This window comes from Lipotes vexillifer, unplaced genomic scaffold (assembly GCF_000442215.2).
Source record: "Lipotes vexillifer unplaced genomic scaffold, Lipotes_vexillifer_v1.1 scaffold168, whole genome shotgun sequence".
In the NCBI taxonomy this organism is placed as follows: Eukaryota; Metazoa; Chordata; class Mammalia; order Artiodactyla; family Lipotidae; genus Lipotes; species Lipotes vexillifer.
The window spans coordinates 631,016-655,477 of NW_006773947.1; the positions used below are offsets into that span (position 1 = coordinate 631,016).

Genomic DNA, 24,462 nt, shown 5'->3' on the forward strand with positions numbered 1-24,462 from the left:
AAAAAAAAAAAAAAAAAAAAAAAGTAACAACCTAAATCGACATTATGTTTGTTTGGCCTTAAACCTTCAAAGGGCACTAAAATAAACCATTAAGATAATCAGAAAAGTCCATGCTGAAAGTATACTTTTCTGATTTTTCCTCCCTTTGTGAATCACTGCCTTAACTAAACACATTATCAACACAAACTGCTGGGTGATCTCCCCTCTTCCTGAGCATAGTGACCCAGTGAACTAAATATCATAGATGATTAAACTAAAAACTTGGTTCCATGTTGAAATGTAATTATTTTCTTCCCTGCAACCTGGAGCCTAGACCCAGATCTGAGCCCAGTTCTACCAGTTACTACCCATGTGACTTTGAGTTTTACTGTTCCTAGGATTTGAGTTAACCTGGATCAATCCGTGTTATTGAGCAGATTAACTGAGAATCGAAGTATATACACCCACAACCACACATTTTGAAAATTGTGAAATGCTCTGTAAATATAATAAGTTGTTGTATATATAATCATGCTCAGATAGAGGAAAATGTACCACTGTAATAGTCTTAGTATTGATAAGAATCTCCTTCTTATGGGGCTTTCCAAAAAAACAAAAAAAAACACACAAAAAATGGTGGGGGGCCGGGGGAGCTGGGTTTGAATTGTATAGACACTTCATTCAGCTTCTTGTGCTTAAAAGTCGTGTTGGCCTGAGCACAAAGTATGATCTTTTGCAGCAAATGAGGTAATATGTAGGCCTAATCGGGTGAGTTAAGGCCACAGTGACTACTTTGATTTGGAATTTCCCCGCTGTTATCATTTTAAGACAGACTTTCTAATATTCATTTCAAAAGAGAGACGCTCAGATTCTAGAGGCACAGATCTAAAGAGGTGCACAGATTCTGCCTCTGTGTGTTACTCGATTGCATTCTTCTTTCTCATGCTGTTCCTTTTTGAGGGGGTGTCCGCTTGCATTGTGGGTGCCATTAGGTAGAGTAAAAAGGCTTAGAATGGACTCGTCTGGCCAAGATGCCAATCTATAGCTTCCTCATCGATCATGTGCTCACTCATAAGGGTAATGTGATAGTCTTAGCTACATCTAATTCTCTGAGGTTTTATTTCATTTTTAATTCTTTGAAATAGCTGGGCCAATATTTAATTAAGGAAACTTCTCTTCCCATTCTGGGGAAGAAAATTTATTTTGTTACTAAGCATTTTTCTCTAAATACAAGTATCCATGCCATGGTCGGTTATTGTGATTGGTTGAAAATATGCAAAAATAGTGACCGCACTTTATTCCTTTCTGCACATTCATACAAGGCTAATCTATACTTACCCACTCTCATTTTAATTTCTGAAATGTCTTCCCTCCAATATTCAGAGAAAGGAGAACTTTGTTCATTGCTGGTTCATATCACACTGTTCGCCTCCATCTTACCCAACAGTTACTATCCTACAAAATTATACACTGTATTTACTTTTCTCCGGATTGTCAAATATAAAAACTCTCATGCTAATCTCTGTCTCTAAGAAGAGACATTGCTACTGCTTTTCAGAAGCCAAGGAAGAGTAGGAGGCCAAGACATCGCCGTCGGTCACCTTTTATCCTGGAATTTTACATTTTCCTTTATTAACAAAGAAATTGATAAGTGAGCTAAATATGATTTGCTTTCAGAAAAGATATAAATTTCATAGTTTTGAGTATCAGATTTCTACTTAGATTGTTTAAGACAGCATTGTAATTCTATGCTGATTGCATCACATTGTGCAGAGGGGCAAAGCAGAGCTTTTAAATATATAAAATGCTTAAAGCCATTGATAGATATTTTAGTGAATTTTTTCCGATAGATTTTTTTTTTTTTTTCTGTTAGGAAATTATCAGCCTTCTTTACATTGACAGAGTATACAATATTTAAATTTTTTAAATGGATCTTGAGTGAGCTGGTTCAGGTTTTAGAAAAACTGTCATAAAGATAGGGGCTTAAAAATTTATTGTGCCCAAAGCATCTTTATAATTTGGCATTATAGTCTTAAGAAATATTTAATAGCTTTGCAGAAGGTAATGTAAGGACTTGCTATCTGAGAAAGAGCTATCCTTAGTTATGTCTCATTTTTTTAATTTCAATTTATTTTTATTTTATACAGCAGGTCTTTATTAGTTATCCATTTTATACATATTAGTGTATACATGTCAATCCCAATCTCCCAATTCATTACCCCCCCGCCCGTCACTTTCCCCCCTTGGTGTCCATACGTTTGTTCTCTACATCTGTGTCTCTATTTCTGCCTTGTAAACCAGTTCATCTGTACCATTTCTCTAGATTCCACATATATGTGTTAATATACGATACTTGTCTTTCTCTTTCTGGCTTAACTTCACTCTATATGACAGTCTCTAGGTCCATCCACGTCTCTACAAATGACCCAATTTCATCCCTTTTAATGGCTGAGTAATAGTCCATTATATATATGTACCAAAACTTCTTTATCCATTCGTCTGTCGATGGGCATTTCGGTTGCTTCCATGACCTGGCTATTGTATATAGAGCTGCAATGAACATTGGGGTGCATGTGTCTTTTTGAATTATGGTTTTCTCTGGGTATATGCCCAGTAGTGGGATTGCAGGGTCATGTGGTAATTCTATTTTTAGTTTTTTAAAGAACATCCATACTGTTCTCTGTAGTGGCTGTATCAATTTACATTCCTACCAACAGTGCAAGAGGGTTCCCTTTTCTCCACACCCTCTCCAGCATTTGTTGTTTGTAGGTGTTCTGATGATGCCCATTCTAACTGGTGTGAGGTGATACCTCAATGTAGTTTTGATTTGCATTTCTCTAACAATTAGTGATGTTGAGCAGCTTTTCATGTGCCTCTTAGCCATCTGTATGTCTTCTTTGGAGAAATGTCTATTTAGGTCTTCTGCCCATTTTTGGAATGGGTTGTTTGTTTTTTTAATATTGAGCTGCATGAGCTGTTTACATATTTCGGAGATGAATCCTTTGTCCATTGATTCGTTTGCAAATATTTTCTCCCATTCTGAGGGCTGTCTTTTCATCTTGTTTATAGTTTACTTTGCTGTGCAAGAGCTTTTAAGGTTTCATTAGGTCCCATTTGTTTATTTTTGTTTTTATTTCCCTTTCTCTAGGAGGTGGATCAAAAAAGATCTTGCTGTGATTTATGTCAAAGGGTGTTCTGCCTATGTTTTCCTCTAAGAGTTTTATAGTGTGCAGCCTTACATTTAGGTCTTTAATCCATTTTGAGTTTATTTTTGTTTATGGTGTTAGGGAGTGTTCTAATTTCATTCTTTTACATGTAGCTGTCCAGTTATCCCAGCACCACTTATTTTCTCCATTGTATTTCCTTGCCTCCTTTGTCATAGATTAGTTGACCACAGGTGCGTGGGTAGCTTTGTAGTATAGTCTGAAGTCAGGGAGTCTGATTCCTCCAGTTCCGTTTTTTTCCCGTCAAGATTGCTTTGGCTATTTGGGGTCTTTTGTGTCTCCATACAAATTTTAAGATTTTTTTGTTCTAGTTCTGTAGAAAATGCCATTGGTAATTTGATAGGGATTGCATTGAATCTGTAGATTGCTTTGGGTAATATAGTCATTTTCACAGTATTGATTCTTCCAATCCAAGAACATGGTATATCTCTCCATCTTTTTGTGTCATCTTTGATTTCTTTCATCAGTGTCTTATAGTTTTCTGCATACAGGTCTTTGACCTCCTTAGTAGGTTTATTCCTAGGTATTTTATTCTTTTTGTTGCAATGGTGAATGGGATTGTTTCCTTAATTTCTCTTTCTGATCTTTCATTTTTAGTGTACCGGAATGCAAGAGATTTTTGTGCATTAATTTTGTATCCTGCAACTTTACCAAATTCATTGATTAGCTCTAGCAGTTTTCTGGTGGCATCTTTGGGATTCTCTATGTATAGTATCATGTCACCTGCAAACAGGGACAGCTTTACTTCTTCTTTTCCAATTAGCATTCCTTTTATTTCTTTTTCTTCTCTGATTGCCATGGCTAGGACTTCCACAACTATGTTGAATAATAGTGGTGAGAGTGGACATCCTTGTCTTCTTCCTTATTTTAGAGGAAATGCTTTCAGTTTTTCACCATTGAGAATGATGTTTGCTGTGAGTTTGTCATATATGGCCTTTATTATGTTGAGGTAGGTTCCCTCTATGCCCAATTTCTGGAGAATTTTTATCATAAATGGGTGTTGAATTTTGTCAAAAGCTTTTTCTGCATCTATTGAGATGATCCTGTGGTTTTTATTCTTCAATTTGTTAATATGGTGTACACATTGATTGATTTGCATATATTGAAGAATCCTCACATCCCTGGGATACATCCCTCTTGATCATGGTGTATGATCCTTTTAATGTGTTGCTGGATTCTGTTTGCTAGTATTTTGTTGAGGATTTTTGCATGTATATTCAGCAGTGATATTGGTCTGTAGTTTTCTTTTTTGTGGCATCTTTGTCTGGTTTTGGTATCAGGGTGATGGTGGCCTCGTAGAATGAGTTTGGGAGTGTTCCTTCCTCCGCACTTTTTTGGAAGAGTTTGAGAAGGATGGGTGTTAGCTCTTCTCTAAATGTTTGATAGAATTCACCCGTGAAACCATCTGGTCCTGGACTTTTGTTTGTTGGAAGATTTTTAATCACAGTTTCAACTTCATTACTTGTGATTGGTCTGTTCGTATTTTCTATTTCTTCCTGCTTCAGTCTTGGAAGGTCATACCTTTCTAAGAATTTGTCCAGTTCTTCCAGCTTGTCCATTTTTTTGGCATAGAGTTGCTCGTGGTAGTCTCTTAGAATGCTTTGTATTTCTGTGGTGTCTGTTGTAACTTCTCCATTTTCATTTCTAATTTTATCGATTTGAGTCCTCTCCCTCTTTTTCTTGATGAGTCTGGCTAATGGTTTATCAATTTTATCTTCTCAAAGAACCAGCTTTTAGTTTTATTGATCTTTGCTATTGTTTTCTTTGTTTCTGTTTCATTTATTTCTGCTCTGATCTTTATGATTTCTTTCCATCTACTAAGTTTGGGTTTTGTTTGTTCTTCTTTCTCTAGTTCCTCTAGGTGTAAGGTTAGATTGTTTATTTGAGATTTTTCTTGTTTCTTGAGGTAGGATTGTATTGCTATAAACTTCCCTCTTAGAACTGCTTTTGCTGCATCTCATAGGTTTTGGATCATCATGTTTTCATTGTGATTTGTCTCTAGGTATTTTTTGATTTCCTCTTTGATTGCTTCAGTGATCTCTTGGTTATTTAGTAACGTATTGTTTAGCCTCCATGTGTTTGTGTTTTTTATGTTTTTTTTCCCCTGTAATTTATTTCTAATCTCATAGCGTTGTGGTCGGAAAAGACACTTGATAAGATTGCAATTTTCTTAAATTTACCAAGGCTTGATTTGTGACCCACGATGTGATGTATCCTGGAGAATGTTCTGTGTGCACTTGAGAAGAAAGTGTAATCTGCTGTTTTCGGATGGAATGTCCTATAAATCTATCTGGTCTATTGTGTCATTTAAAGCTTGTGTTTCCTTATTAATTTTCTGTCTGGATGATCTGTCCATTGGTGTAGGTGAGATGTTAAAGTCCCTGACTATTATTGTGTTACTGTCGATTTCCTCTTTTATAGATGTTAGCATTTACCTTATGTCTTGAGGTGCTCGTATGTTGGGTGCATATATAGTTATAATTGTTATATCTTCTTCTCGGATTGCTCCCTTGATCATTATGTAGTGTCCTTCCTTGTCTCCTATAACATTCTTTATCTTAAAGTCTATTTTATTTGATACAAGTATTGCTCCTCCAGCTTCCTTTGATTTCCATTTTCATGGAAAATCTTTTTCCATCCCCTCACTTTCAGTCTGTATGTGTTCCTAGGTCTGAAGTGGGTCTCTTGTAGACGGTATACAGATGGGTCTTGTTTTTGTATCCATTCAGCAAGTCTGTGTCTTTTGGTTGGAGCATTTAATCCATTCACATTTAAGGTAGTTATCGATATGTATGTTCCTATTACCATTTTCTTAATTATTATGGGTTTGTTTTTGTAGGTCTTTTTCTTCTCTTGTGTTTCCCACTTAGAGAAGTTCCTTTAGCATTTGTTGTAGATCTGGTTTGGTGGTGCTGAATTCTTATAGCTTTTGCTTGTCTGTAAAGCTTTTGACTTCTCCGTTGAATCTGAATGAGATCCTTGCCGGGTAGAGCAATCTTGGCTGTAGGTTCTTCCCTTTCTTCACTTTAAATATATCATGCCACCCCCTTCTGGCTTGTAGAGTTTCTGCTGACAAATCAGCTGTTACCCTTATGGGAGTTCCCTTGTATGTCATTTGTCATTTTTCCCTTGCTCTTTTAATAATTTTTCTTTGTCTTTAATTTTTGTCAGTTTGATTACTGTGCATCACGATGTGTTTCTCCTTGGGTTTATCCTGCCTGGGACTCTCTGCACTTCCTAGACTTGGGTGCCTATTTCCCTTCCCGTGCTAGGGAAGTTTTCGACTATAATCTCTTAAGATATTTTCTCGGGTCCTTCCTCTCTCTTTTTCTTCTGGGACCCCTGTAATGCAAATGTTGCATTAACAGTGTTGATGTTGTCCCGGAGGTCTCTTAGGCTGTCTTCATGTCTTTTCATTCTTTTTTCATTATTCTGTTCTGCGGCAGCGAATTCCACCATTCTGTCATCCACGTCACTTATCTATTCTTCTGCCTCAGTTATTCTGCTATTGATTCCTTCTAGTGTATTTTTCATTTCAATTATTGTATTGTTCATCTCTCTTTTTTTGTTCTTTAATTCTTCGAGGTCTTTGTTAAACATTTCTTGCATCTTCTCGATCTTTGCCTCCATTCTTTTTCTGAGGTCCTGGATCCTCTTCACTATCATTCTGAATTCTTTTTCTGGAAGGTTTCCTATCTCCACTTCATTTAGTTGTTTTTCTGGGGCTTTATCTTGTTCCTTCATCTGGGACATAGTCCTCTGCCTTTTCGTCTTGTCTATCTTTCTTTGAATGTGGTTTTCGTTCCTCAGACTGCAGGATTGTAGTTCTTCTTGCTTCTGCTGTCTGCCCTCTGGTGGATGAGGCTATCTAAGAGGCTTGTGCAATCTTCCTGATGGGTGGGACTGGTGATGGGTAGAGCTGGGTGTTGCTCTGGTGGGAAGAGCTCAGTAAAACTTTAATCTGCTTGTCTGCTGATGGGTCGGGCTGAGTTCCCTCCCTGCTGGTTGTTTGGCCTGAGGCGACCCAGCACTGGAGGCTACAGGCTCTTTGGTGTGGCTAATGGCAGACTCTGGGAGGGCTCACACCAAGGAGTACTCCTCAGAACTTCTGCTGCCAGTGTCCTTGTCCCGCAGTGAGCCACAGCCACCTCCCACCTCTGCAGGAGACCCTCCAACACTAGCAGTAGGTCTGGTTCAGTCTCCAATGGGCTCACTACTCCTTCCCTCTGGGTCCTGATGCGCACACTGCTTTGTGTGTGCCCTCCAGGAGTGGCGTCTCTGGTTCCCCCAGTCCTGTCAAAGTCCTGCAGTCAAATCCTGTGAGCCTTCAAAGTCTGGTTCTCTGGGAATTCCTCCTCCTGTTTCCAGACCCCCAGGTTGGGAAGCCTGATGTGGGGCTCAGAACCTTCACTCCAGTGGGTGGACTTCTGTGGTATAAGTGTTCTCCAGTTTGTGAGTCACCCACCCAGTGGTTATGGGATTTGAGTTTATTGTGATTGTGCCCCCCCTACCGTCTCATTGTGGCTTCTCCTTTGTCTTTGGATGTGGGGTATCTTTTTGGTGAGTTCCAGTGTCTTCCTGTCGATTGTTCAGCAGTTAGTTGTGATTCTGGTGCTCTCGCAAGAGGGAGTGAGCGCACGTCCTTCTACTCCGCCATCTTCACAAGGACTCTTATGTCTCATTCTTTATCTAACAGATACACTTATTAACTAATTCATGATTTCTGTTAGGCCCATTTCATAGCCTTTAGCTTTGGTTTGTGACGTAACAAAACATACAGGAATATCTGCTTCTTCACTGTACTTCCAAGCTAAGGAGAATAACGCAGAAATCTTTGTTACAACATGAATCTTTCTACCTTCCTTCCTTCCTTCTTCTCCCCCTCCCCCTCCCCTTCCCTCTCTCCCTTCTTTTTTCCCATCTCAATAGAGAGTAACTCTCTCACTTATGTTACTCTTGACTGACAGGAAACAGACAGAAGGAACTAGGAATGAGTATATAACTCATTGGTATGACAGTAACGTCCTGGCTTCAGCTTATAGTGTCTAGATGTGCCAGTGTATCCAGAATGATGCCCAAGAGAAATGTAGGTAAGGAACATCGTGAGCTATTATTTTCCATACATAAGCATGGCATTGCCTTTTTAGTAAGCCACAGACTTAGGATATGCATGGAGTCCCAGTTTCTTCCCAAATACTCCATTTAGTACCATATCAGGGAATGATTCAGATTCAAATGATACCTTGAAGAAGTATAATTAGCTATAGGTAGAACAGAATTAAGGAATCAGTCTTTGTTTCTGAATAATGATAATACCATACAGGAGAGCCTCTAGCCCAGTCACCACAGGGTTTCAGGTGACAGTTTAACCAAATCAGTGGGTAATTGCCATTGGGAGAAAGCATCAGCATTCAGCCATGAATGCCTTCTATGCCGTAAGTTGTATAATCATGGGTGTTCCCTTCAGATTGACAGCTCAGCCCAATGTGCTTTACCAAGGATGGTGTTCCTAGCACTTCTGCAGAATCATGAGATACGGGGAATTTAATTTTCCGTTACCGACAGGCACTGCATGTCAGCTAAGGCTCTGCTTTCCAGAAGGGAGAGGAGCACTTTTACAAGGGCAACGGACCTTAATAGTATGTACTTAGTTGATTAGGAAATAGCGGATGATGTGGATTGGAATAAATTCAGGCTTTGTCTTGTCAGGGAGCAAATGGGTGACCGGATGGCATGGAAGTATAAATAATTCTTTGTACATCAGTAAGAGATCTAAAGAGACAATAACTTTTGCTTTGCATAATTGATGACTTAAGCTGTTGTAGTTAAGAGGGAGGAAACTTAAAATGAGAGTTTGGTGGGATAGTGTAGTGCTGGATTCAGGAACTCTGGATTCTGGTTGGCCGTGGCCAAAACACTTTGCCAGGGTGGACGTGTCAGTTGACATCTCTAGTCTCAATTTTCTCATCTTTTCAACAAGTCCATAGTTAATGAGATTGTCTCCAAAGCCCCTTCTAACCTTTATCAAACATTCCGGCATTTAGCCAAATATCAGTATATACATTCACCCTGTCCTTTTACCTACACATTCCTAGTTTATTGCTTCTCGATTTTACATGAAAAAAAAAACACAATGTTCTGGTATCTTTGAAAATGTTTGAGCCAACAAATACAGTTTGCAGAGGGAGGTATTTATTAGAATATTTCTTAGTAAAAGAATAACAGCAAATAGTGGTCAGCCAGCTCTCTCGTGCCTTCACAATCATGTTTCCATATCACTTTTCAGATTTCTATGAGCATTGGGAGTGTTATGTGCTTTTGGAGGGATGTTAATCACCTTACAGTAGTTTTATGTCATCCTCTATTTTCCTTCAAGCATAAAAAGCTTTATCTAAAACAGAGTGTGGAAGAAGAAACTGTACCTAGATTCACACCCTGTACGTTTATTTTTCATTTAAGTGTGTTGTTGCAGTTTTTTTAATATATTTTGACACCTTATAGTTGTAACCCACTGTTCTCTTTAATTGCTTATTGTTATTATTTATATAGTGGTAGCGTAGTTGGCTTCTTGAGCCACTTGGCTGTAAGGAAATTCATTTATCATTATTGCCATTGGAGCTACAGAAAATTGCCAGCATTCCATCCAGAGATGAATGTTTTCGAGCTCACATCCAGTAGAATTTTGAACACGGGTCAAATCCTTAAGTGTTTTCTTTCTGCTGCTACCCAATGGCTCTGCTAGTCTCTGCATTGAGGACCTTCATTTTCTCTTATCTTTTGTTTTCAGTCCTTGATTTGCTGCCCTTTCAGTGAAGTTTATATATTATTTTCAGCACTCCATTTAGTGGCCTGTCCAAATAGTTCGCTTTATTTTCTCCTCATGTACCCAACTGTACATTTTCCTTCTTAGAATTTCTTTTATAATGCAAATAACATTCCTGCCTTTACAACTTTGTTATATGCACATTTTATTTGATTTATCATTTGATAGTTTTTTATTGACATATAGTTGATTTAATATATATATATATATATATATATATATATATATATATATATATATTTTTTTTTTTATTTGATTTATCATTTGATAGTTTTTTATTGACATATAGTTGATTTAATATATATATATATATATATATATATATATATATATATATATATATACTTTTTTTAGGTATTTGAAATTTGAAAAGAAAATCCATTTAGAGAGCCATCATCTGATAGTCTACAATAACATAAATTCCAGGTTAATTAATATTTTAAAGTAAAAAAGTTATCTTCTTTTAAATCATTAATACAGATTGGACATTTGCCTTAGGCCTCACCTTTCAATGAAAGTGGTCATTGTGCCTTTAAGAGTAAATTTAACCCCCTTCTATTCACGCTATAAATAATCAGATGTATTGAGATTCCCAAATCAGGCAGCTGCCAGTGTAGTGAATGAATGTATGATGTACATATGCAAAGCTGGGGATGTGTACTTTCACACACCCAGCTACTTCCGATATCTGTAGGTTCTTTAAAGCCGGGCTTAATTTAGAATTCATGAGCCCGCAGCTGCATGTGCCACAGAACAGCCAGGCCAGAGAGCTCTCTGCCTCGTGGAAGCATGACATTAAATTCACACTAGTTAAGCCAACTTAAATTGAGCCTCCTTGAACCTTCCTAAATAAAACTAGTGGCCTTAATTACAATCCGGCAATTTAAAGGTTATGGAGCTCTAACTGGTACTGCAGTATATCACTTTAATAATGCACAGGAAAATTTCTCTAAGGGGTGGCATGGCCTGATTAGAAGAATTCAAGTTTCACAGCACAGTTCCGATAAACTGTTTTTAGAAATCTTACTGCATTTATTGCGCCATTACCTTTTTTTTTTTTTTATTCTTCAAGGCCAAGTTTCTAAGGTCACACCAATAGAACAATAACAGTGTGAGTCATTTGCAAATAACGTGCAGTATTGTGATTTTTGCATTGCTGCTTAGGACTTTCTTAGTATCGCTACAGACAAAGTGAAAGGGCCTGGATAAGGTCCCTTGGAAATCTGAGGGCTTCTGGCCCCCTTTATACCCTCATGCTCCATTGCAGATTTGACCTGTGTTGTGGTGTTGAATCCTGATTCTAAACACCACGGTTTAGGGGAAAAGATGTCATCTTTGCCATAAGTCATCAAAAATATAAGTTTCTTAGAAAGATAATTTTCTTTGGAAATGTCTGGCTAGTTTCTTGTATTAAACCTGTAGTCACTAAAAACCCCATGGTTGTTGGAATCCGTAATACCTACCGAAGCTGGTAAACCTCATTCCATTTCTTTTGTTTGATTTGGGGGGCTCTGTTTGTTTTGTTTTTAAATCATCAGCAATAGCAACCTATGCCTTTAGCAAGAATAGACAGATTTTCGGTGTTGAGAGACTTTCTCCTTCAGATAACTCGTGGCTTTATGCCAAGAAGATTAAAAAAAAAAGAAAAAGAAAAGGCCCTGACCCTTGCCATCAACTCAGCACAGGAACACGGAAACACACCTGATGAGAGCTGTGTCCAGGGTAGGGCTGGAGTTGCTGGCCTACTGCTGTGTGGAATTCATATTAATGGTTGCACCATCTCAGTTCTCCAGGGTGTCTTCCCAATAGATTGAACTTTAAAGCAGGTTACGTTTAGTCTATACTGCATGAACTCTTTCAATTTTACCAATTTCTGTGGTTTTTTGGTACAGTACTTGAAGTTAAATATACCTGTACTTACGCTAGCGCCGAAAGTCCCAGATGTGAGGGCATTAACAGGTATTTAATATCAAACAAAAGAAATTTCAAGCAAAGAGGGTAATAAATGCATACATCTGATTTAGTGAAAAAAGAACAGAGCTTTGTAATATAAGAATGCATAACTATTAAAAATTGCTTAAAACATGAACTGCACATCATGGATGTATGCTATAGAGACTTCTCTGTGACTTGAGACAAATAAAAGGTAATTATCCCTTCTTTCATATGGTTCTCTTTTTTTGGTATCTCAGAAATAAAATGCATAATAACATTTTTTCTCTTGAAATAATGGATGAGTTTGACTCATCAGTTTCCTGCCAGAGATAAGTTGGCAAATAAGATAGTTATTTTGTTAATACTTCATTTGCCAGAACATTTTAATCTTATTTCAAAAAATAATGAAGGCAAGTAGCATAAGGTAAATTTTGCTGGTCCACATTTGTCACACGCAAAGGCTTTAGTGTACAAGGGAATGGAACAAAGTTTTAAAACTCAATTGATAAATAATAAACATTGTTTTGGTGTTAGTCTTGGCAGTTTCTTCTGGTGAAATTAGATGTAGGACCAGCTAAGTATATATTTCCCATAGATTCAGTATTTATTGAGTCTCAACTTTGAGCCATGTACTATTGTGGGTACTTGGCAAACATCAATACACAAAACAGGCAAATGTCCTTGCCCTCCTGGAATGGGCCTTGTAGCATGAATTGTTGAGTAACCCCAAATTTAGTTCTTGGCACTCTCTTGGTATAAAGATGTCTGGGGCTGGCCCCTGCCTCTCTCTAACAGGTGAGGCCAAGAGCTGAAATGTATTACTGAATTGTGAAATTGGGAGCATGCTGTTTCCAATCATATTGTATGTCTAATTATTATGTGAAGTGGAACTGAATATTTTTATACTGTCTTGTGCACCCACAAACTTTCTGTCAAGGCAGAGAGCAGAGCAGCACTAAAGATCAGGTGGCAAAAACTTTGCAAAAGAGAAAGGGTTGCTTTCATTAATTCAAGTGAACATAGATAAGGAGGAAATGGACTGTTCAAATAAACTGGACCTCTTTCCGTGGAACACAATGGCATATAGTGAAATCAAAGCTTTATACAAAGGAGCTGTTTTTTTAAAGCAACCCTAACTTCTAAACAGAACTAGAGATTGTATTTCAGGCTTAGCTTGTCTCCATCCTCACTCCCACCCCATCCCCACTCTTGCTTCTTCAGAGTTAACATTTTTACCAAGAAACATGTACTACTTTCTTCTTTTCTTGGTTAAGAATGTTTTTTCTTGGGGAATAGGGTGAGAGGAGCTCAAAGTGATTTTATCAGTGCCTTACCAAAAACTGATGTTTATTTGTTTGTTTGTTTTTGGGTTTTTTTGCGGTATGCGGGCCTCTCACCGCTGTGGCCTCTCCCGTTGTGGAGCACAGGCTCCGGACACGCAGGCTCAGCGGCCATGGCTCACGGGCCCAGCTGCTCCACGGCATGTGGGATCTTCCCGGACCGGGACACAAACCCGTGTCCCCTGCATCGGCAGGCGGACTCTCAACCGCTGCGCCACCAGGGAAGCCCTATTTGTTTGTTTTAATAAAAACATTTGAACCCCAGATGTTTGCCTTTAAAGCTACTTGCCAGCACTGTGTAATACACACTCTGAGACTTCAGCTATGGGTCCATGTTTAGATGAGAAAAGTGAAGAGAAGGACGCAGACCTGGAGGTGCCTACATACTGGTCAGGTTTAGTCTGCATCCTTAGCCCTGATTCCGAACTTGAGCCAAAATATCGCTGCAGAGTCCCTACAGGTGGAGGAAAGCCACCTTTTCAGTGGGTTGTTTGTTTTACTGTTTATTGTTTGAACAGCTTTCCAATGTTTTCTCCTATGTGAGAATATTCTAATAACTGCTACCCAACTGCTAACACAACTGATAATAATAGCCAAGGAATTGGACAATATTGCATCTCAGAGCATCTAAAATCCCACTGCCTGCCTCTCCCATCCCAACCCACCTGGACCGCCTGCTAGTTTCCAAGCTGCTGATGTTTATGGGGCTCGAGGCAGCCCCTGGGCTCTTTAAAATCTGCTGGGTACAGTGCAGCCTACCCCAGTTGAATCATTTCCTGCTCCAGCCCTGCTGATAATGAGAAGTTCAAGACAGGAAATAACAGTGTCAGTATCAGTGGTTCTGCTTATAAAGTGCAAAAACATCATTGTCTTTAGACCACTGGCCAAAAGCAGGTAGTAACTGAGTTCAGTGCAGACCTGCACCTTGTAGGTCTCCTTGAAATAAGATTCTGGCTGAAGCATAGGGGATATTTATCATTTTGCTTTTCTTGACATACCTAAGGGTTAGACATTTTGTGTATGGATAGACAAAGCTAAGGTACCCAATGCTCATTTACTCTTGGGATTCCCAGTGCCCTTCCTGTCTTATTGGGAGTCTTATGCTTATATCTCGTACTTCTCTCTTATGTGGCATGGAAATACTGACAGTGCCAGACCTTCTCATATTGCCATTGAGAAAAATCCAAGAAAGTGCTGTGACAGTCCTCAGGCAACATTCATTTTCATGTTGACTTGTTCAGAAAGATAGGGCAGAACTTTTTTTTCTTTTTTTTTTTTGCGGTACGCTGTCCTCTCACTGTTGTGGCCCCTCCCGTTGCGGAGCACAGGCTCCGGACGCGCAGGCTCAGCGGCCATGACTCACGGGCCCAGCCGCTCCGCGGCATGTGGGATCTTCCCGGACCGGGGCACGAACCCGTGTCCCCTGCATCGGCAGGCGGACCCCCAACCGCTGCGCCACCAGGGAAGCCCAGGGCAGAACTTTTTAACTAGTGTGAGGAAAAGGTTCACACAATATTCAGTATTTTCAAATGCTCCCTTACTTTGGGGGCTTAATGACTAATCTAGTGGCCAACTTTGAGGGCTGAGTAATATTCCCCGTTGCCAAATTAGCACTTCAGTGTGTTTGTGTTACATTTGTGAAATATGTGCTGTATATAACACAACAAATTACAGTGGCCTGAGCACAGTGAGCCTAGAAAGATGTGATGGCTGTGTGCATATGGTAAATTGCAGTACAGTCTGCCTATTTTTCTACTCCTGGTTTCTAGGGTGAGCCAGCGTAGCCAAGGGGTGAGTTTTGTCATGTACGGCTTTTCTTTGTTACTCCTCAGACCCCTAGCTTATAAATGTGTGCTTGGAAATTAACTCAGGGAAGAGGAGAAGCAAAGTAAAGGGTTGGGGGTTGGGAATTGGTTTAGGGCATAGTTTTCTTGGATTTAAAAATATATATAAGGATACAGTGGTACACACATTCAAACTGGAAAAATTGCAACTGCAGGGCATTTGATTCCTCTGTTTGGATTCTGAGGGCAGAGTTTACTCTCACTCAGTTCAGAGCTTTTAAGTATGGCCCCTGCCACGTGATGATGCACCAGGAGGGGTATCTAGCTTTGGACTTTAGCCTATAGATTTATGCAGTGGAAGAGGCTGGAGGACCCTTCTGTCCAGTCTCGAGGGTAAGTAAGAGAAGGAGTTCTACTTATAAACCGTTACAAATCGGTCCTTAGTAATGGCTGCAGTGTTGATCAGGTGATATTAGGAGTCCCCCAGTGATTCCTTGGATAACAGCTACATGTAAGTCAACCACTGAACATTTGCTTGTAGCTGCTCTAGATTTTTGTTTTTACTGAAGGAAAAGGAGTATAAACATGAGACACACAGTCTAGAGGCTGCTTAAAGGGTTTCTCTTGTTTAAAGCTTATATTGAAATGTCAGTGTCTTGTGTTCAGCTAACAGTTGCCATGTTGGAGCTTATAACGTGGGTTGTACTTGAGCACCCGAATGGTAACTATTATTTTTTCTGTTACAAAACTGACTGATTAATAGTTGTGTTCATCCAGGTTTTATAAATTGGAGAGAGAGAAATTATCATTCCCCTTTGAACTGGCCTTAGACAAACAGATTTTGTTCTTGTAGCACATGATTATAGTAAATGGTTATCACATTCCCTTCTAAGGCAGTGAGGTTGTATTGCAATTATGTATTCAGATTCTTTCCTTTGCAACATTTAATATTAGAGTAAATATTTACATTAGCATCCGTCTCTTCTATGTAGACTTGATTCCTGTTTACATTTATGTTCACACTTAAACACAGATCAACAAATGGAAATAATTATTTTAGCTGAAATTTATATACATGTGACATTATTTCTCACTTATACCCAAACCATCTTTAGTCATGCTTTAAAGTGTTCTCATTTATACCCAAACCATCTTTGGTCATGCTTTAAAGTGGTTGACCAGGACAGGAAGTTGCTGGCTGCCAACACATTCTCAGTGGTAAGAGCTTCACTCTTGCCTTTCCTGACATTGGACCCACAGTGCTGGCGGCATGCATGGTCCCCTGCACCAGGATACAAGAGAGAGGGGTTTTCTGTTTGTTCTGGAAAGGTATGGGTTTATATTGAAAGCTCCATATTCTTCTCATTCGGTGGGTTAATACACACTGTGATGTCTCTCTCTCTCTTTCCATGTGCTAGTTTCTGCTTTCACATGTATTTGGCTAGAATACTTTTCAGTCGAATGTTCAGAATTGGAGTTTTTCTGTACTTCATAATATTGCTCATTTTCTGTCTAACTTTTGGCATTCAAAATTTTGATCTTTATTAGTAGGGTATAGAAAAGACAGTTTTTTTTATTCTTTAATTTTCAGAGTAACCTATAAAGGTAAATTATGCTTATTGTAGAAAATCTGAAGAAGATAGATAAGCAAAAAAGAGGAAGAAAAATCTAGAAGTTTCTTCCATAGATGCCACCCATAACTCTTAATAAAAAATAGGGCTGCACTAGCCTATTATATTCTTAAAGGAATATTGTAATGGTTGTTAAATCAGTTGACTCAGAATCTCTTTTTAATAAATGAGTCAGACTGTATTATTATCCAATTACTGTCAGTTGCTACCTTTCCAGAGAGCAGAAATGGTTACTCTGATGGAATTTTTTAAACTTTTGGCACCTTTAGGAAACAAGGTGAGAGTTGTGGCTTCCTGGGTAAAGTCCTTGAGTCTAAGGCTTAAAATGACGTGAAGCTGGAGGTATTGATAGTGCACCTCATGAACATGGACGTTTAATGGAAACCATGGTTACTCTGTACTGTTCTTGAGGACCTAGCAGATAGGAAGAAGGAAGGAGGGAAGCTCAGTTTTTAAAGGAAACAGAGCTTAACTGAGCTTGACCCCCCCCCAGGACTAAGGGTGTTTTCGAAATTCTTTGAAAGTTAAGACACTGCCCTTTGCCACACAATGCAAATATAGAATGAATGGTAGCTGAGTTAAACAGAGACTAAGTATAAACTTTTGAAATTCTTATTATAAATATGTTTCTTCGTTTGCCATTATTCTCTATGCCCCCCCACTTCAATTTTTAAAAGTACAAAATAAATTCTATTAACCAGCTGTAACCACGTTTTGGGTCCCCCCCTCTCTCTCATTCATTATCATTTGACCCTGTGGTGATAAGTAAGTGTGAACATGGGAAAATGAGCAGAGAAGTTAACAACAGTGAGACAAATGGGTGGGTATGTCCATTGTCTAGGTTGGAGCATCCTGGCTTTTGCTTATCTATCATTTGCTGTGTAATAATTCAGATATATTTTCTGGCCTACTCAAATAACTAGGACAAGTTATTTGTTGGAAAAGACCTCTATGTAACTTAGAAATAAAAGGCAGATAGAACGTCCAACATTTTTTTCAATATTACAATGTGCTTTTAAACTATAAAGGGTTCTGAAAATGCTGGGTGCTATTGTTATTATCATTGCTGTCGGTGCCCTCACAAAGCATGGAATTCAGGGAAAAGAAGTCTGCACTAATAATGCATAAATACTTTATGAGCGTGTGTCACCTTTTTGTGAATTCACTGGACGAAATTTTGATTATTTAACATTTTGTGATGGAACTTCTCTGTTCTTTGGATAGGAAATAAATAAAAATCTATGAGGACGTTTTCCTTATACTCATATAAATATATCTTATTTATTTTCCCTTCAATTATTTTTCCAAACAAAATACTCATAGTCAAGAAAGATGACATCACACTGAAGATCACATTAACGTGCATAATTTACGTTATGTTCATGTAACAGTCAATCATTATCCCCAAGAAAACCCACCAGGCCTATATACGTTCCTTGACAAACGTTGCAAGTTTAAGAATTCTGGAACATATGTGTATAACTTCTCACACCCATAGACCACATCTTGGTTCTTGTGCAAAGCACGTAATTTAAAGATGAAATTAGAACTCTTAGGAACCTTCTTACTATCACAATAAAGGTATACAGCACTGAGGAAATAGAAAACATTTAAATTTGGCAAGTATTTCTGACGATTAACTTACTGACCCAATTCCCTACAATAAATAATGTTTCTCATATTAGTCAATATCCAAAATTTAGAAAAATTTTGGTGCCTTTAGGATTAAAAAAAAAAGAGAGAGAGAAAGGAACAGACGAAAAACCTTTGATCTTATATAATCCCTAAAGCTTTTTGTATAACCCCTAGTCATGTCAGTATGCACAATTAAACTCCTTCTTACATAATTATAATCAAGGAATTTACTGTGCCACCCAAATACAGAGTAGGTTTTTATCTCCTGTGAAATGTAGACAGTAGTGGGTGGCTTAATTAGTGCTTTGCTTCTCTTTTTACAAATTCCAATCCTCTGCTTCTAAAGACTCATACTTGCGTGAGAAGAAAGACTAGGAATACAAATAGAGTGATTTTACTCCTAGTTAGCTAATAATAATTCACTTTGTAATTGGGCCTTTGTGTTGCCAGTAATATCAACTGGTGAAGGACTTCTGCATGCATGTGGTGTTGAGTAAAAGGAAATAACTTTGGAGTGTAGACTCGTTACCCCTACAGTGTAAATATGTCTTTCATTCCCTAGACCTAGAGTATCTGACACAGATGGTCCTTAGTAGCATTTCTAATCTTTGCAAATAAGAGAAGATAAAAGTATAACTTGGTAACATTTCAGGTTAAACTGAAGCCTCCCAGCCCTTACTTTTCCTAATGAGAGTCTTGGGAATAGCTGGTGTATGCCATAGTATGTCTGCTAAGGTCATGGACCCTGAGGCCAGGCTGCCTAGGTTTAAGTTCTGGTTCCACCAAGTATTGCTCCTATGACTCAGAGCAAAATCAGTTCAACTCTCTGGGTGTCACTTTCCTCATCTATAAAATGGGAATACTAGTAGTTGTTGTTAAATTCGATGAATTCATGTCTGCAAGCACTTAGAACAACGGTGTCTGGAACACAGTAAGCACCAAAGAAGTGTTAGGTTGTTTGTTCTAGTGCTATGGGTTTTCATTTCTTATGCCTGCAAATTGAAACAAGTTAGAATCATCCTTAAATGTATAATTTCATAAACATTTTAATGAGGAAAACAACATAAAAATAATGTTTTCTGTCTGTAACACAAACTTTTCATTTTATATAGCAACTGTTATTACATCAAAATATTTTTCTACCTGTTCCTGAGATATCAAAGAAAACTCCAGGACTAGTCAAAAGTGAGCCTGGAGCTCATGAAAGTGCCTTTGGAGAAAGACAGGCAGAGTCTAGATCTGAGGGTAAAACTGAAACTGTCTTACAAAATAAAGGGAGCAATGAACTGAGAAGATATGGGGGACTGGGAGTTTCAAGCAAGCAAAAAGAGCATTTATAAAACACTATGAGCATTAATAATATTTCAAAATTGCCAGAAAATCTTGGAAGTAGAAAAAGGAAGTCTTCAATGGGAAAACCACTAAAAACCTTATGGTTAGTGATAGAAATCTCTAGAACCTTCTAGATAAACCAGAGGAGAGGCCTGGGGAGAAGCTGTTCATTTTTCTATGCTTCCTTTATTTCAGGACTTTGGAAATACACAGCCCATAAAATCTTGCTAGTTAGAGGAAAGGAGATGCCTCGTTATTGACACACCAATTTTACTTTTAAAAGCTTAATAAAATGCATTTTTACCCCAAGATAAAACCTGCCTTGTGGTTATCGTTCGATTTTAAATTCCAGAAATGTTTCCAATTGATATAAATTCATAAATAATGTGAAGTAACCATATATACTACTACACATTTATATTTGGGGCTGGAAAGAGTTTAACGTGTGCAGTTATAGTTAACTCACTAGTCTGTCAAAGATGTGATGGGTGTCAACTTTTCTGCTCACGCACTTTCCTTAACAGATGAAGGACTGAACCATGAGTGCAAACTCTGCAGCCAGACCTTCGACTCCCCTGCCAAACTCCAGTGCCACCTGATCGAGCACAGCTTCGAAGGGATGGGCGGTACCTTCAAGTGTCCTGTCTGCTTTACAGGTAGGAAGATTATTTCTGGAAAACTCTGGAGAGTTTCTCAGCCACATCCTGTCTTACCTACCAGGGCATACTTCCCACTGCTATGGCCTTTTACAGATCTGACTTCAGTTCAATTTGGGAAGAAGACGTTTGATTTCTGCTGATTAGCATTATTCGATTGCCACCTACTTTAGAGGCTCAAAGGGTCAGGAAGGTTAGCTGTCAGGATGAACAAATGGCATTTCAGGTTCTCTCAGAAGTTTGCACTTTTCCATTTGTAAAATGACACCATGTTTCATTCACTTTTCTCCTCTCGGTGTTAAAAGGTTAGCAAGGCAAAGGTGGCTTTTTCATCATAAGACATGGGACTAAAAGAAGCACAGCCGTGTTGTCAACACGTCTGTTATTTAAACGTGGAGAATTTTATAACATTCCCTCTATGAAATATAAAGGCGTTATTAAAACCCTCCCCCAATTCTTTGAGCTAGAAAACAGATTAAATGAACACATTAGATGAGGCCTTTATTTCCTATGTCACTGGATTTTTAAAATAGAAGTTGACATAAGTTTACACTTGTAAGAAGAAACTTTTATGAAATGTTGTAGCATTATAGTTTTCGGCAGCAGCAGCAAAAAAGAAAGAAAGAAAGAAAGAAAACTTGCAAATCAGAAACTATAATTTGAAGACCATAGGGGTTGAAATATGATCACACACGTTTCTGCTGCTCCCGCGACAATGACAAAGCTATTTTGGAAAATCCTTTGTGATAATTTTGCCTGTGTCTTGGGCTCATTGGTCAAACCCCTCAAGGCTGTGTTTCCTTCTTCTTTGTCAGAAAAAGCAAAACAAAACAAAAACATCTCTCAAAAGTGACTTCCTGGTTTGCGGTGTAAAATTCCAAAGCATTGGTATTAACCTTCACTGCATTCAGCCTGCAGATTTCTGTCCTGTAATAAAATAAAATAAAAAGAGAGAGGCCATGTTCCTACACAGCACAAGTAGTACCAGACTATGCTGGTGGTTCTGCCTTTATTTACCATTTGCCTGTGAGGCTCCTTCATTCAATAATTCCATCAGCCACTCCTTATTTTGGAACTGTTTTTTGATTCCTCCAAATTTGTATTTAAAATATATATATTTTGTTTTCACCATAACGTAGTATTTGTCTTAATACAATGAGTCAGGAGTCTGGGTTCTTTATAAAAGCTCCTAGTAAGTCTTCATAAGGAGGATTGGGTCATAGATCCCCTCATGATTAAGACCCCTAATAAAACAGCCCTTTCATGTTGTGGCCAGGAGCCTCGTAAAATGTGCTAAGTTAGATAGAGATTTGTTGCAGATTAGTATTAAAAACCCCATTTCTTTTGGTTGATGTAGGTAAGAGACAAAAATGCATTAATCATGAACGGTCTGCCTTTCCTGTGCTGACAGACCTGAATTGTTTTAGTGTATCTTGAAGTAATTTTAGAAAAAGCAATTTAAAAAAAAACAACCTTCCAATATAAAGCGTGTTGGGGGGAAGAAGAAATCTGAGCAGATTTTTAAGGTAATGAGAAATATGATTAAAATGTATGACTCACAAGAACAATATTCTAATATTTTAGGCTGGCTGGCAATTAGAATAATTTTAATGATTAGAGTCAAAGTCAAATGCCAGCATCTTTAATAAATCCTTTCCCTGCCTATACAGATTAATATTGTAGATGCAAACTTTTTTAGGTCACAGTGCACCAGGCATCCATCAGAAGTCAGTTCTGCCAACCCAAACACTGCCTCTGGCATATACAATTTAATTATTAATAGTATGTCTCCTAGGTAAACTGTTACACAGTCTTAGGGCCTTGTTTTGTAGTCATTAAAATTGAACATGTTTATATTATTGAAACCCTTGCATTCAGTGTATATAGGCTGAGCTGATCTTAAAGTATCCAAAGAGAATTTACCTGCCGTTCTGTTTCACATTTATAGACAGTGCCCCAGAGTAGCTGTGGGATATAATTTTTAGCATTAACACATTTAAATAGAGAACTGTTTGGTAGCTATGACTTTAGGCAAATACAGTAAACAGGGTTTTGGCATCTGTGATTTCTTAACCTATGGGTTGCTGAGAAATAAGAATCATTTCTGTTCAGACAGTGCTGTGCATCTGACAATTTTCATTTTAAAAGATTTATGGGGGGCAGGGCCTCGATAAACCTTTACTTTGGAGCTGTTTGGGTTGAGTTAGGTGCTCGGTAGAGTGCATCTTAACAAAAGCCAGAGACCCAACCATGAGCACGTGTGACTCACTCTCCCCAGGCCCCTGGCAGTGGTCACACCCAGAAGGTATGCCATTCATTCTGCCCCGTCTGCAGCTGTTCACCGGGAGTCATGGACGGAGGGCATTTCGGAATGAAAATAACCCCAAGTTCACTCTTCTTTTATCATTTCAGTGTTTGTTCAAGCAAACAAGTTGCAGCAGCATATTTTCTCTGCCCATGGACAAGAAGACAAGATCTATGACTGCACACAATGTCCACAGAAGTTTTTCTTCCAAACAGAGCTGCAGGTAACATCCCCATGAGGAGGGCTGGCATTGAACTCAGTTGCTCTTCTTATAGGAAACAAGGGCATTTTAAATCTGGATTCACGGTATCGCTCACCCTGGGCCACCATGATGCTTTGTGTGTACTGGGGCAAAGGGAAAATTAGAGGCTGGATTAACAGACACCAAAGTAATTTTGCCTCTGGCTGCTGTCAATCATAAAAAGAACTAGAACAGACCTATAATTGGATCTTCTGACCCAGTGTGATAGACTTAGGGGTCAGGTTTATTGGACTGTAGGATCATTCACCTCACTTGTCAGGGCCCATTCTCCCAAACCCTGTTTTATTCATGTTCTGTTCCCACTGGGCTACAAGCTGGTTGGATGTCCAGGTTATTGTTGTCCTGAGGGGCTTAAAATTGGAAGGGAGAAGGGAAGAGAAGAAAGAAGCTATACTCTTATCCGCTGTGTTTCTTCTACGTAACAGAATAGAATAATTATTACTTAGTGACAGCCTTGTAGTTGCAAATTTTGCACCCAAAGACTTTTTAGCCTTGAATGTCCCGCTTGCTAGATGTGTGACCTCGCGCTGGTCCAAGGTGTTTCAGAACCTCGGGTGTGAAGAAATAATAGACAGATGTAACACTCACAGGGCTGTCGTTAGGTAAAAATGAAATAACAGGTCTGAATGTAGGGTATAAGCTCTAAAATATAATAGAAATGTTTGGTCAGTTTGATTATTCTTAGCAATAGACTGGTGTCAGTCAGAGACCTGGATCCTAACCCAGAAATGTCCCTTATTGTAAAAAGAAAATAAGTCTATTTTTCCCCCTCTTACTTCATCTGAAAACTGGGTCTAATAAATATCTTCATTTTTAAGATGGAATGATATAAGAGTAACATGCCTTTGTTAAATCTTGTTGGCGCCCTTGGAGGAGAATGGATCAGAATTCGAAGTTATTTCATTATTGTGACCATTATTATTATCAGTGAAGTTATTTAGACTAAAATAGGGTGGGGATGATTTTGTTTTTTCCTTTGGTACTGAATTCCCTAAACAACCTGAAGAGGGTCTGATGTGATTGATGTGGTTGAGGCAGGACTAAGGGACCCAAAGCCCCACCCACTCCTTCATCTCCCATCCCACGCTGTGGACCCTGGGGCAGCTTTGGACCTCCTTGGGCTCTGAGGAAGCCATATTTATGTGAATTTTGTATCAAAATAAGGAACTTACAGTTTATCATCTCGGCTTTCATCCTACCAGTGAACAAGTAGCCAATAAGGACGTCAGATAAAATATATATGAAAGAATGGGTGATGCTATTTAAGTGTTATAATGTGTCAATGCACCAGTGTTAAGGCTGCTCGATTACTTTTCATCACTTCAAAAAAGAATTCTACTCTGTCACATCTGTTTGTGAACTGAATATAGAAGATAGACCAAGTTAGACTATTATTTAAAAGTATACTTCATGGGGCCTCCCTGGTGGCGCAGTGGTTGAGAGTCCGCCTGCCGATGCAGGGGATACGGGTTCGTGCCCCGGTCTGGGAGGATCCCACGTGCCGCGTAGCGGCTGGGCCCGTGAGCCGTGGCCGCTGAGCTTGCGCATCCGGCAAC

General features: G+C 38.7%; 1 protein-coding gene across 2 annotated transcripts in view; it reads left to right on the forward strand.

The window, feature by feature from the left end:
• ZNF521 (zinc finger protein 521) overlaps positions 1 to 24,462 on the forward strand; it is a 286,210-nt gene that overhangs the window by 235,731 nt on the left and 26,017 nt on the right. For both annotated transcript variants that reach the window (XM_007448590.1, XM_007448591.1), the window contains exons 6-7: positions 20,208 to 20,339; positions 22,752 to 22,867. In XM_007448590.1, the coding sequence (XP_007448652.1) occupies positions 20,208 to 20,339; positions 22,752 to 22,867 (248 nt within the window). The remainder of the gene's footprint in view (positions 1 to 20,207; positions 20,340 to 22,751; positions 22,868 to 24,462) is intronic.